General features: G+C 43.2%; 1 protein-coding gene across 10 annotated transcripts in view; it reads right to left on the bottom strand.

Moving 5' to 3' along the window:
• Positions 1-14,123, bottom strand: part of UBE2F (ubiquitin conjugating enzyme E2 F (putative)) — a 75,518-nt gene that overhangs the window by 47,635 nt on the left and 13,760 nt on the right. For 7 of the 10 annotated variants that reach the window (XM_063595342.1, XM_034955454.3, XM_063595343.1 and 4 more), the window contains exons 3-4: positions 6,849-6,878; positions 2-67 (exon numbers count right to left, since the gene is read on the bottom strand). The exons of 1 other annotated variant lie outside the window; for it this stretch is intronic. In XM_063595342.1, coding sequence (XP_063451412.1) covers positions 2-67; positions 6,849-6,878 — 96 coding nt within the window. The remainder of the gene's footprint in view (position 1; positions 68-6,848; positions 6,879-14,123) is intronic. 2 more of the 10 variants (XM_034955453.3, XM_034955455.3) reach the window with 1 other exon arrangement.

The following is a 14,123-nucleotide window of genomic DNA, read 5'->3' as shown; positions in this document are numbered from 1 at the left end:
CCTGGGGTTACTGTTAGCTGAAAACAATGAAGCTTGTTTGGATCAGGAAAATGCACTTTACATGTACCTGCAAAAGAAACAGCACATCAGGAAGGTCTGGCAGTGAGCAGCAGTCCATATGTTGATGCTAACCTTTGAACACATGTAAAGTTAGCGGTGCTACAGGGATTCGTACGGTTTATGGAAAGTTGGTAGATCTCCCTCCCTATTTGTCTGATAATAATCGTGCCAATACTCTAAAATTGCAAACCAGTGGTTTTTGTCATGTGCTTTTCTCCTTACAGTCTTTTACTAGTTAATTCCAAATAGAGATGTTTTCCTTCAATGTTTAAGTGGTCACTAAACCATTTATTTCAAGAATTATGCTACTGTACTTTGACAAGAAGAAACCATATCTCAGGGAGATTAATACATGCAGGCAAAGGCTAACTAAACACAAAAAAAACCAGGAAAGAGCGCAGGTCAACTCTGTTGCCCTAGCACCACAGACATTCAGTCACCATGGTAAATGGAAGTTCTTTATAAAGAAGGGTGCTGGCCGGGCGTGGTGGCTTACGCCTGTAATCCCAGCTACTTGGGAGGCTGAGGCAGGAGAATCGCTTGAACCCAGGAGATGGAGGTTGCAGTGAGCCAAGATCGCACCATTGCACTCCAGCTTGGGCAACAAGAGTGAAACTCTGCCTCAAAAAAAAAAAAAAAAAAAAAAAAAAGAAGAAGAAGAAGAGTGCGCCCAGGACTTAGCTCCCACCCAGCCAGAGTTCACCATAATCTTTTGTCTTTTTAAAAAATGCCTTTACTACCTAAGTGGTAAATCAGCTTGCTTTATTGGTAAAACAATGCTCTACTGACCCAGATGGCAATGTTCTGTGCCCACTGGTCCAAATCATAAGAGGCCTGAATCAGGACAAAGTGTTCCCCTGGGAGAGAAGCTACTGGCTGCTGGTGCAGGCCAGGGAAGTTGATTGCATCCCACCCATCTCCTTCAAACAAATGACACACAGCTAATTACCCATTGGAAAAATACCCAAGGAATCTGGAAGGAATATATATAAAAATTTTCTACATCTATAAAATCAGAAAATACTATGCTAAACTTTTTTTTAGACAGGGTCTCACTCTGTTGCCTGGACTGGAGGACAGTGGCATGATTCCAGCTCACCGCAACCTCTGCCTCCAAGGCTCAGGTGATCCTCCCACCTCAGCCTCCTGAGTAGCAGGGACTACAGATGCACACCACCACACCTGGCTAATTTTTGTATCTTTTGTAGAGGCAGGTTTTCGCCATGTTACCCAGGCTAGTCTTGAACTCCCGTGCTCAAGTGATCCACTCACCTTGGCCTCTGAAAGTGCTAGGATTACAGGCATGGGCCACCACACCAGGCCTATGCTAAACTTCTCAGTTCACCACTGGTGGTGAACTAAACATGGAAAAACCAGGAAAAACCCAGGTCAAATTTCTACTCTGTTCTCTTAGCACCACAGACATCCACAGTCACCACGGCAAATGGAAGTTAAAAAGAAGAGTGCTGGCCAGGCATGGTGGATCATGTCTCTAATCCCAGAACTTTGGGAGGCCAAGGCAGGCGGTTCACGAGGTCAGTAGTTTGAGACCAGCCTGGCCAACATGGTGAAACCCCGTCTCTACTAAAAATACAAAAATTAGCTGGGCAAGGTGGTGGGCGCCTGTAGTCCCAGCTACTTGGGAGGCTGAGGCAGGAGAATTGCCTGAACCTGGGAGGCAGAGGTTGCAGTGAGCTGAGATCACGCCACTGCCCTCCAGCCTGGGCAACAAAGCGAGACTCCATCTGAAAAAAAAAAAGAGTGCTGCCCAGGAGTTAGCTCCCACCCAGAATTTACTATGATATTTTGTCTTTTTAAGTTTTTAAAGTTTTTTTAGAAGACTTTTTAAAAATTTGCTTAAAGTTTTCTTACAAGTTCCACCAAAAGTATTTGCTTAGTTTGACAATGATAAAAATTGTTATCGAAAACAGGACAATTCAAATTTCTACTCAGAGGTGACCTTAGAGACGATCTAGTCCAACGTCCTCAATTAGGAGACATAAGTAGAAGGTCCAGAGAGGTTTGGTGACTAGCCCAAGATCATACAGGTTATCAACAGAAGCAAGGTTAATTCCTACATTAATAACTAGTTCATGACTTCTTCCCCTACCTCTTGCCTCATTTCCTTTCAGTACTTAATGACCATGTTAAGACATGGGACACCTGTATATACAAGCAACAAATAACACAGGACTGTTAGTGGGGTTTCCTTTCCAGAGTGAAAACTGTCTAGAAAAGCAAGAAGCAGTCTTAGAGATGACAATGTCACAGTCCTTACTTGAGAAATAAACAAACTGGAGCCAAAGAGTTCAAGACTTTCCCCAAAATTACACATTTAGAACTATGTGTGAAATACTTAAAATGGGCTTTATTCTTCCTAATCTTAACTTGCAAAGATAAATGCCATCCTTCTAGTGAGTTCTAAGTAACAAAAACATATAATTCTGACTTGGGAAATGTTTCAATGATTCACTGAAGTTGGCATCATGTATTTGTTTTTAATATCTGGCATTCTCCTTTGTTTTAATAGACAGATGCGGAAATCAATAGCTCCAAAAAGCTGGCCCATCAAGAATAAAGAAATTATCGGCCGGTCGCAGTGGCTCATGCCTGTAATCCTAGCACTTTGGGAGGCCAAGGCAGGTGGATCACCAGAGGTTAGGAGTTCAAGACTAGCCTGGCCAACATGGTAAAACCCCCTCTCTACTAAAAATACAAAAAATTAGCCGGATGTAATGGCGCATGCCTGTAATCCCAGCTGAGGGGGAGGCTGAGGCAGGAGAACTGCTTGAACCCGGGGGCAGAGGTTGCAGAGAGCCGAGATCGTGCCACTTCACTTCAGCCTGGGTGAAAGAACGTGACTCTGTCTCAAAAAAAAAAAAAAAAAAGAAATTATCAAAGTGGATTACAAAGCAATAAAACTATGCCAGGTGCAGCGGCTCACGCCTGTAATCCTGGCAAAACCCCATCTCCACTAAAAATACAAAAATTGGCTAGGTGTGGTGGCGGGCACCTGTAATCCCAGCTACTCAGGAGGCTGAGGCAGGAAAGTCACTTGAATCCAGGAAGTGGAGGTCGCAGTGAGCCGAGATCGCGCCACTGCATTCCAGCCTGGGTGACAGAGCAAGACTGTCTCAAAAAAAAAAAAAAGAAAAAGAAAGAAAAGAAAAGAAAGGTTAAGTTCTAAAAAAAAAAAAAAATTTAACAGGTTTTTGTTCCAGTTCAATGCACCAGAATTAAGCTTTTTATCTACATGTGGGCATGCACTATCTGAGCCTCTAATATTTCAGTCTATCTGAAAGAAACATTTTAAATTTTTTTGCAGAGAAACCGCTACAAACTTGCATGTGCAGAGCTCCAAACTAGTTCCGAATAGTTACTAAGTGGTACTGATACAAGGCAAGTTATTTTGTTTGCCTTTGTAAATATTTTAGAAAGATAATTAAATAGATAGTAAAGGGTTATTCATTGGTGGTTTCTTGTTTTCTCTTTAGCATAATGAGACATACTTTTGGAAAGCATGGCTTACTTGAATAAAATGATATAATTTCCCCCTCTTCGATTAGGAGAGAAGGTAGGGAGAAAGAATGAAAGAAGGGGCAGGGAGCATGCTGTCTTTTTATCTGACACCATAGCCATAGGGCTAGGAGATGTGCCATACTTCTTTCAAACCTAAGGTATGCAGTTACAATCCTGATTTGAAAGCCAGTCATAAAATTTTCTTGTTTTTAAAGTACACTCTATGGGTTAAAAACCAACAATCTCTGTAAGATATGTATCAAGGATGAATGAACCATTTATAAGTGGGACCTTTTCTGTGGTTTTGATTAAATGTCTACATGTGTTGGCCATGCACAGTGGCTTGTGCCTGTCATCTCAGCTCTTTAGGAGGCCAAGGTGGGAGGATCACTTGAGCCCAGGAGTTTGAGATCAGCCTGGGCAACACAGGAGACTCCATCTCTACAAAAAAATAATAATAATTTTATTATTATTATTTTTTTTTGAGACAGAGTCTCGCTCTGTCGCCCAGGCTGGAGTGCACTGGTGCTATCTCGGCTCACTGCAAGCTCCGCCTCCTGGGTTCACGCCATTCTCCTGCCTCAGCCTCCAGAGTAGCTGGGACTACAGGCGCCCACCATGATGCCTGGCTAATTTTTTGTATAAAAAATAATAATAATTTTTAAAAATTAGCTAGGCGTGGTAGCATGCACCTGAGGTCTGAGGTCTCAGCTGCTCAGGAGACTGAGGTGGGAAGATCACTTGAGCCCAGGAGGTTGAGACTGCAGTGAGCCACACTCATGCCACTGTACTCCAACTTGGGCAACAAAGAGAGACCCTGTCTATTAAAAAAAAAAAAAAAAAGGTTTACATGTATATACAGGCTCAAGTTGGGGGCCTGTGGGAAGATAAGATGGGACTGGAAAGCAGAGGGATTATTTTATTTTATTTTTATTAGGAAAATGTCCTAATAAAAGAGAAGAGTATAATGAACCCATCCCCCAGCTTCAACATTTTGCCAATTTTGCTTGTCTATCCTGCCCCCCGACAGTTATTTGTTTATTGTTTGTCTTCCTGTAGCATTTTAAAGCAAACCACTTCATCTGTAAATACTTCAGTGGGTAGAAAGATGACTTTTTTTTTTTTTTTTTTTTTTTTTTTTGAGACAGTCTCACTCCGTCGCCCAGGAGTGCAGTGGCACAATCTCAGCTCACTGCAACCTCCACCTCCTGGGTTCAAGGAATTCTCTTGCCCCAGCCTCCCGAGCAGCTGGGATTACAGGTGCATACCACTACAACTGGCTAAATTTGTACTTTTAGTAGAGACAGGGTTTCATCATGTTGACCAAGCTGGTCTCGAACTCCTGAGCTCAAATGATCCACTCGCTTCAGCCTCCCAAAGTGTTGCGAATACAGGCGTGAGCCACTGCACCCAGCCAGAAAGATAACCTTTTAACAGAATCTCAAGATATTGCCTCATTTCCGAGTTGAAGAAAACTTTGAGGTCAAGCAATCCAGTGTCTTTCAAAACACTTTCAACTGAGATCCACAGTAAGAAACATATTTTATATCACAACTCACTATACCTACCCATAAATTCTATATGCTGAAAATAATCTTTTGGCTGGGCGCGGTGGCTCACGCCTGTAATCCCAGCACTTTGGGAGGCTGAGGCAGAAGGATCACTTGAGCCCAAGAGTTTGAGACCAGCCTGCCCAACAAGGCAAAAACCCATCTCTGCTAAAAATACAAAAATTAGCCTGGCGTGGTGGTGCATGCCTGTGGTCCCAGCTACTCGGGAGGCTGAGGTGCAAGAATCACTTGAACCTAGGAGGCAGAGGTTGCAGTGAACCGAGATCTCACCACTGCACTCCAGCCTGGGTGACAGAGTGAGCCTCTGTCTTGAAAATAATAATAATTTTTTAAGAAACATTACATACTTACCCTCTCAAACTGATTTCACAACCATGGAGAGGTTGCAACCCACCATTATCTTTCCTACTTCAGATGGAGGCTGGAATGGGCCCTGTCCTGCCCCGTGTCAGAGATATCTCCACATCCAAACCTAAGTTCTCTCTAGCACTCACCCAAACCAGCAGACCCACTTATAAAATATTTCACCATTACCCACAGACATCCTCAGCCCCAGAACTAATTTTAAAGGAAGTACGATGATAAAAAGTTGTAATTCAAAAAATGCTAAAATGATCAAAGCTTTCAGGCTTTGATCGGGCTCTTTTGAAATAATCAAGGGTTTGGAAGATTAATGATAGAGAAAATAAGACATGTATTACAAAAGTGAACTGCCTGATAAATAGCTTTCCGAATGTACCGTGCTCATGAGTGAAGACTGCATGCTGACCCTGTGTGTCTGGGGCAGAAACAATCAAGCAAGATGGACTCCCACTGACAGCAAGGCAGTGCAGCCACCCCTCAAACATGCAGACAAGTTACAAATGAGAACTTTGCCAAAAAGCTGGTATCATCCCTAACAAAAGTGGAACTGTTATTGATTTATATACTTTTTCACTCAAAGTGGATGTGGGACAGAATGCATCTGGAAGAGGCAAAAACCTAACCAAATGCACCTCTGCTATGCTAAGGAGAGATAGAAAGCACTCAGAAAGGTGGCAGAACCTTGTTCTTTTTTTTTTTTTTTTTTTTTTTTAAGACAGAGTCTCATTCTGTCACCCAGGCTGGAGTGCAATGGCGCAGTCTTGGCTCACTGCAACCTCCGCCTCTTGGGTTCAAGCGATTCTAATGCCTTAGCCTCCCGAGTAGCTGGGGCTACAGTGATGCAGCACCAGGCCCAGCTAATCCAATTTTTTTTTTTTTTGAGATGGAGTCTTGCTCTGTTGCCCAGGTTGGAGTGCAGTGGCCTGATCTCAGCTCACTGCAACCTCTGCCTCCCAGGTTCAAGTGATTCTCCTGTCTCAGCCTCCCAAGTAGCTGGAACTACAGGCATGCACCACCATGCTCAGCTAATTTTTGTAGTTTTAGTAGAGACAGGGTTTCACCATGTTGGCCAGGCTGGTCTCGAACTCCTGACCTCAAGTGATCCAGCTGCCTCTGCCTCCCAAAGTGCTGAGACTAGCAGCATGAGCCACCATGCCTGGCCTACCTTGTTCTTATTAGACACTTGAAAAAATCCTACCTTTTCACAGAAAATTAAAATTCATTCCTAACATACATGAAAAGTAGGCTTTTTACTATACAAGGTTATTAAAACATAAAAAGTTGTCTTCATGCAATTATTTCACAGTACTTAGTGTTTGGGGATGCTATACTTACAAGGTAAATTAGCTTCAAGTTCTGCAACCTCTGTAGAAACAAAGAAATTATTATTAATATTAGTCAATTACTCCACATAAAACCACCAGTTCTAAATTGGCAATTTCCTCTAGAACACTGAATCAAAAAAAAAAAAAAAAATGGATGAACTGAATAAAACCTTGTCTAAAGTTTAGACTTTAAGCCATTTAGCTGCTTTCGATATACAAAGTGACTTGCAGAATGCCAACAAATTCAGTCAAAAGTCCTTGAATATTCACTTTAATGTAAAAGAAAAACATTTTAAATTAACATAGAAATGACCTATAGGTAGCCAGTCACTACAGTGTTTTTAAAAGTGGTTCCAAGTACTGGAATGATTCCTCTCAAAACCTGATCTATATGCACCTTGTGTCTATGTCTGTTCCCAGTGCTATCTTCCAGTTACCCCCTCATAGCTGCATTTCTTGGCCCCAGTCCTCTGCCTCAGGGCCTCAGACATCGCAGTCCCTCTTCCACGAGCCATTCATTTGGTGTTTAAGCCCAGCACCCCCTCTGCAGGACAAAACTGCAAACCCTCGCCACAATCCTGCTCACCACTTCTATTCAACACAGTGTTAGAAGTCTAAACCAGAGCAATCAGACAAGAAAAACAAATAAAAGGCATCCAAACTAGAAAGAAAGAAATAAAATTATCCCAGTTTCAGGTGACAAGATCCTATATGCAGAAAGCCCTAAAGACTGCCCTGCCCTTCCCCACACACACACCCACTTTAGAATAAAATGATTGGGAATAAATTTAAGGAGATAAAAGATCTGTATAGTGAAAACTGTAAAACATTGATGAAAGACATTAAAGAAGACACAAATAAATATATGGAAAGATATACTCTGTTCACATATTTGAAGAATTAATATTGTTAAAATGTCCATACTACCCAAAGCAATCTACAGATTCAATGCAATCCCTATCAAAATTCCAATGGCATTTTTCACAGAAATTAAAAAAACAATTCTAAAATTTGTCTGGAATCACAAAACACCCTGAAAAACCAAAGCAGCTTGAAAAAGAACAAAGTTGTAAGCATCACACTTTCTGATTTCAAGCTATAGAAATCAAAATAGCACAGTACTGGCTTAAAAACAGACACATAGAACAGAAAATAGAATCCAGAAGTAAACCTAAGCATATAAAAGTCAACTAATTTATGACACAGGTACCAAGAAAACACCATGGGGAAAGGATAGTTCCTTCAATAAATGGTGTTGGGAAAACTGGATATTCACATGCAAGGGAATAAAATTGGCTTCTTATCTTATACCATACATGAAAAATCAACTCAAAATGAATTAAAGACTTAAATGTAAGACCTGAAAGTATAAAACTCCTAGAAGAAAAGATAGGGAATAAGTTCCTTGACAAGGGCCTTGGCAATGATTTTTTTGATATCACACCAAAAGCTCAGAGAACAAAAGCAAAAATAAGCAAGTGGGATTACATCAAACTAAAAAGCTTCTGTACAATAAAGGAAACAATCAGCAAAATAAAAAGGCAGCCTATGTGCCAGGCATGGTGGCTCCTGCCTATAATCCCAATACTTTGTGAGGTCAGGTGGGTAGATAGCTTGAGCCCAGGAGTTTAAAGGCCTACCTGGGCAACACAGCAAAACCTTTTTTTTTTTTAAACAAAATATACAAAAATTAATGGGGTGTGGTGGCACACACCTGTAGTCCCAACTGCTCAAGATATTGAAGTGGGAGGATCACCTGAGCCTGGGAAGTCGAGGCTGCAGTAAACCGGGACCACACCACTGCACTCTACACCACTCACTCTACGTGACAGAGTGAGACCCCGTCTCAAAAAAAAAAAAAAAAAAAAAAGGTAGTCTATGAATTGGGAGAAAATATTTACAAATCATATATTCGATAAACAGATTAATATCTAAAATATATAAGGAAATCACACAACTCAATAGCAAAAAAAAAATTAAAAATGGGCAAAAAACATGAATAGACATATCTCCAAAGAAGAAATAAAAATGGCCAACAGATATATGCAAAGGTGCTCAACATCACTGAACATCAGGGAAATACAAATCAAAATCATGAGAAATCACCTCACACCTGTTAGAATGGCTGCTATCAAAAAGAGAGATAAATGTTGGCAAGAAGGTGGAAAAAAGAGAACCCTTGTATACTGATAGCAGGGCTGTAAACTTGGTATAGCCATTATGGAAAACAGTATGGAAGTTCCTCAAAAAATTAAAAATAGAACTACCATATCACCCAGCAATCCCACTCTGGTTATCTACCCAAAGACAACAAAATCAGTATGTGGAACAGATATCTGCACTTCCATATTCATTGGACTATTATTCACAATAGGCAAAATATGGAAATAACCTAAGTGTCACTGACAACTGGATAAAGAAATTGTGGTACACACAGTATATATGTTGGAACATTGTTCAGCCTTAAAAAAGAGATCCTGTCATTTGCAACAACATGGGTAAATCTAGACATTATGCTACATAAAATAAGCCAGACACACAAAGACAAATACTACATGATCTTACATATATGTAGAATCTAAAGTCAAAATGAAGGAACAGAAAACGGTGGTGACTAGGGCATGGGAGTGGGGAAGGGGGCAGAATGGGGGGATACAAAGTTACAGGTATATAGGATGAATAAGTCTAGAGATCTAAAGTACAGCATGATGACTATAGTTCATAATATTGTTTTATATGCTGGAAATTTGCCAACAGAGTAGATTCAGATGTTACCATTTTAAAAAAGGTAAACTATATGAGAAGATGAATATATTAATTCACCTGACTGTAGTAAACAACCTACTACTATGTTTATCAAAGCAGCATATTGGACCTGGCACTGTGGCTAATGCCTGTAATCCCAGTGCTTTGGGAGGCCGAGGCAGGAGGATTGCTTCAGGCCAGGAGTTTGAGACCAGCCTGGGCAACACAGTGAGACCACCACCTCTACTTTTTTTTTTTTTTTTTTTGCCTTTTTCCACAACCTCCCAACCTCTTCAAACAAATAAACAAACAAAAAAGAGTCAGGCGTGGTGGTGCATGCCTGTAGTCCCAATTACTCAGGAGTCTGAGGTGGGAAGGTCACTTGAACCTAGGAGTTTGAGGTTATAATGAGCAATCATCGCCTCACTGTGCTCCAGCCTGGGCAACAAAGTGAGACCCTGTCTCAAAAAAACAAAACAAAACAAAAACCTTCTTGTTGCACACCTTAAATATTTACAATAAACAGCTAATTAATTAAAAACAAAAACCTGCAGTTTAGCAGGGCATGGGGAAGGGTACCGTCTGAAATAACTGACCCGGCAACGTCCTCTGTGCCTCAGACAGAAAGTAGTGTGCTCTGGGGTCTTTGGGACAGGGAGATTCTCTCCAGCTGTGGGGACTGAGGAAAGAGGAAGTTTCTGAGTTGGGCTTTGGCAAGTAAGTAAAATTTAGTCCTGCAGAGTTAGGGGAAAAGAGGAGTATTCCAAGCAGATAAATTAGCAATGTGCGAAAGCACAGTGCATGGAAAAGCACAGAAACCAGACAGCATCCAGTGTGGCCAGAACAAAGGTCCCAAAACAACAGCAGAGCACTGGGAAACAAAGTAGAAAAACAGAAACAGGAGCGTGGAGAGAGCCATTGGAGATTTCTGAACAGAAGTTTCTAAACTTTGCTTAAAGAGGACAATCTTAGAAAGGGCAAAGTGGAGGCCAGTGACCTAAGAGATGGGCAGCAAGCACCTGGCAGAGGCAGAAAAGTGTGGGGGCTTCAGAGCAAACAGAATGGAGAGGTTCCAGCAACTCTGAGTGGGTGGAGGGGGTCAAAGATGGCACCCAGGGGTGATGTGCTGGGATGTGGGAGTGCCAGAAAGCCACGAGAGACAAAGAGGAGGAGTAGGGGAGGGGTAGGAAGAGGAGGAGTAGGGAAGGGGTAGGAAGAGGAGGAGTAGGGGAGGGGGAAGAAGAGGAGAACAAGGCTGGGGGCACAATGAGGGCAAAGGTGAGGGGTTCCTGCAAAGTGATGCCACCTGTCATCATGAGACTGGGTAAGGTCAACAAAAGGGAGAAAAAAGGACCTTGGAGAAAGCAATGGCCAAGGAACAGGGAAAGTTACAGATGAGAAACATGCCAAAAAGCAGGACAGCCATCAGGAATGTGGTGATTCAGTGAAAGAGCACAGAGTATCCAAGGGGAAAGGCCATTCGAAGTGGATCAGACCTTGCTGATTCGCATTCAAAACAGCAGGAAAGCAGGAAAAGAGATGGAACCCAGAGTACGAAGTGAAGACGCAAATGTGTGGTCAAAATAGCTGCAGCACAATTCCTTCAAGAAGTGAAGTGGGGAAAGGAGGCAAGGGGAAGGGGCAATGGAGGCCAGAATGCTCACAAAGCTGACCACCGAGTGGAGGAATGAAAAGGCTAGCTGAGGGCTCTACTCTGAGGCTCAGGGCTCAGGAGACCTGCAGGCCTCTGATCTCAGCTATTTATATGCTACAACTAAGCACCTGTGTAGTGGCACGTGGCCCATTAAATGCACTCATTCTAGGGCCCAGGTATATGGAATGGGCACCAAAGGCGAAGACAGACAGTGGAGGAGCTAGAGAAAGGGAGAGGCCCACCCACAGCCACTCCCTCTCAGAGCCAGGACATGCTCTGGCCAGGGCAAGCCTTCTCACACTGAGAAAGGACAGATCTCTTCAGCGGAGCTGAGTGTGGGGAGAAGAGGAGAAAGAGTTCACCGACTCGCCATGATTAGAAATAGAGCAAGTTCTGTGACTAAATACGACCCTGGTAGCCTATCTTCCTGGCAGTCTTATGTGGTGGCCCCTACATTAAAAAATATTCCCTTGACTGGGTGCGGTGGCTCACATCTGTAATCCCAGCACTTTGGGAGGCTAAGGCAGGAGGATCGCTTGAAGCCAGGAGTTTCATATCAGCTTGGGTAACATAGTGAGACTCTGTCACTACAAAAACATAAAATATATACATATATTTACTTAACAAAATATAATGATGGTGATCCTAGGAAAGGTTCACCATTATTCTTCTCATGCCCACACTGATACATAGCTGCCTTTCCAATGGGCCAGACTTTGCCCTTCCTTAGAGCAATGTATGGGAAAGGCAGAGGATGGAGGAAGACAACAGAACCTCGGACCACACCACCCAACACTGGTCACATCTCACAGGTGTGACCTACACAGGTGAAGAGCAAATGAGTTGTTCATAATGATCACTTTTAAATAAGGGTTACCTATATAATTAAACTTGATCTTAAAGCAAATACTAACATTTTATTCTATATTATTTATATTTTGTTGATTAGAATTTACAAGAAACTGTTCTTGAGGGCCCTTCTTTTGAGAGATTGATGCTGGCCACTGGAATCCAGCTTTCCCTGGCATGACTCTGGCAGTGGCCCAAGCCACCTCAGTAGAGGGTGATAACTCCTGTCATCCAGCTTTTCCTACGGGAATTTAGAAATGTGTCCAGACAGCATGGTAAGCGACTGTGGATTGCAAGCAGAGGGGCCAGCATGACACAAGCAAAAGGTTCAAGAGGACAGTCTAGTGACAAGGGAAGAGGTGAGGTCTGGGCACAGATGGACAATGAAGAGTGAGGCCACTGCCAGTGCTAAGACTGTGATGTGGTAGGGCGGAGGAGTGGGAAGAAATGGGCAACAGAGCCAGGCCCCTTCTCCTACGGGGATAGGGGTGTGGGAGCAAGAGGCACTCAGGGGCCAGCAAAGTGACAGCCAGGAAGATGCCAGACAACACCTGATAAAGAAAGGAATGGAAGCCCTGGCTGCACATTCGCCACTCGGGGAGTGTTTTGCTGGTTTGACATTTGACAGCTTTGTCAGGGACCAATTTACATACAATAAAATAGACCCATTTTAAGTAAATGATTCAATAAATTGTAGTACATTTCGGAGCTATGGATCCATTACCACAATCCAGTACCTGCTGAGCTTTTAAAACTCCTAATGCCCCAGCCCTAACCTTGACCAATTATATCAAGAGTTTCAGGTAGAACTTAGGTCTCTGAATTTTTAAAATTCTCTCCCAGGGCTGGGCGCAGTGGCTCATGCCTATAATTCCAGCACTTTGGGAGGCTGAGAAGGGCAGATCGCATGAGCTCAGGAGTTTGAGACCAGCCTGGGCAACGTGGCAAAACCTTGTCTCTACAAAAGATACGAAAATTAGTCAGGCATGGTGGCATGCACCTGTACTCCCAGCTACTCAGGAGGCTGAAGTGGGAGGATCACTTGAGCCCAAGAGGCAGAGGTTACAGTGTGCTGAGATCGTGCCACTGCACTCCAGCCTAGATGACAGACTAAGGCCCTGTCTCAAAAAAAAAAAAAAAAAAAAAAAAAAAGAATTCAAATTCCAAGATGAGCATCAGGCTCGCATTTGCATGGTGAGTGCAATTCACTCACGGAAGGAGGGCGGGCTGAAGGAGCTCCTGGACCCAGCCTACCAGTGATCCCACCACAGTCACAGTCCCGCAGGCTTCTGGTCCAAGAGACAGTGCAAGCAAGGACTACAGTCCTGGGCACAGGATTTCAATAAAGATGCTCGGCATTTAGTTCCACCAGGGCAGAAAATAAGCCAGGCACGCTCCCACAGTGCTCCTCTCAGGGAGTTGTCACAAATGGTAAGAAGTTTTGCTGCACTTCCAACGAGGGCAAATTAGAATTCACTAACATCAACAGTTATCACCTTAGAGTCAAGGTGCAGTAAGACTATTAGCAAAGCTTGGCAGCCTCTGGGCAAAGCAGTGGCCCTTCTCTGTACACCCTCACCACCTGAAGAACGCCACCCACCTACAAGGTAATGAGAAATGAAGACACTTTTAAAACTGCTCAAGTCTTGCCCATTTCAAGATGTGACCCGGCATTTCTGGGAGGCACCTGGCTGACAGCTTGCACAATTCCGGGGCCGCATAACTTCCTTCTGATAGATTAGACTCTTTTCCTTTCTAACTAAAGATCAAACCACAGGACCCATTTGAAGCATGACTACACTGAAATATCAGATTGCAAAATCCACCTGATCACCACAGAGGCCCCCACACAGCACGTACTCATCTTCTCCTGCCCTGGCCCTAACACAGGGCTCCTGCTGGCTCCTTGCCGCCTGCTCCCTGACCCTGCATACCCTGTGGGCAGGGGCCATGTAATCTGCCCAAGCCCTATGAGCTCAGTACCTGGCACTGGGGCTGGGCACTCATGGGGTGCTCAGGAAAAGGGGGACACATAAG

This window comes from Pan paniscus, chromosome 13 (genome assembly GCF_029289425.2).
Source record: "Pan paniscus chromosome 13, NHGRI_mPanPan1-v2.0_pri, whole genome shotgun sequence".
Taxonomy (NCBI): domain Eukaryota; kingdom Metazoa; phylum Chordata; class Mammalia; order Primates; family Hominidae; genus Pan; species Pan paniscus.
This window is presented reverse-complemented; position numbering and strand designations above follow the sequence as displayed.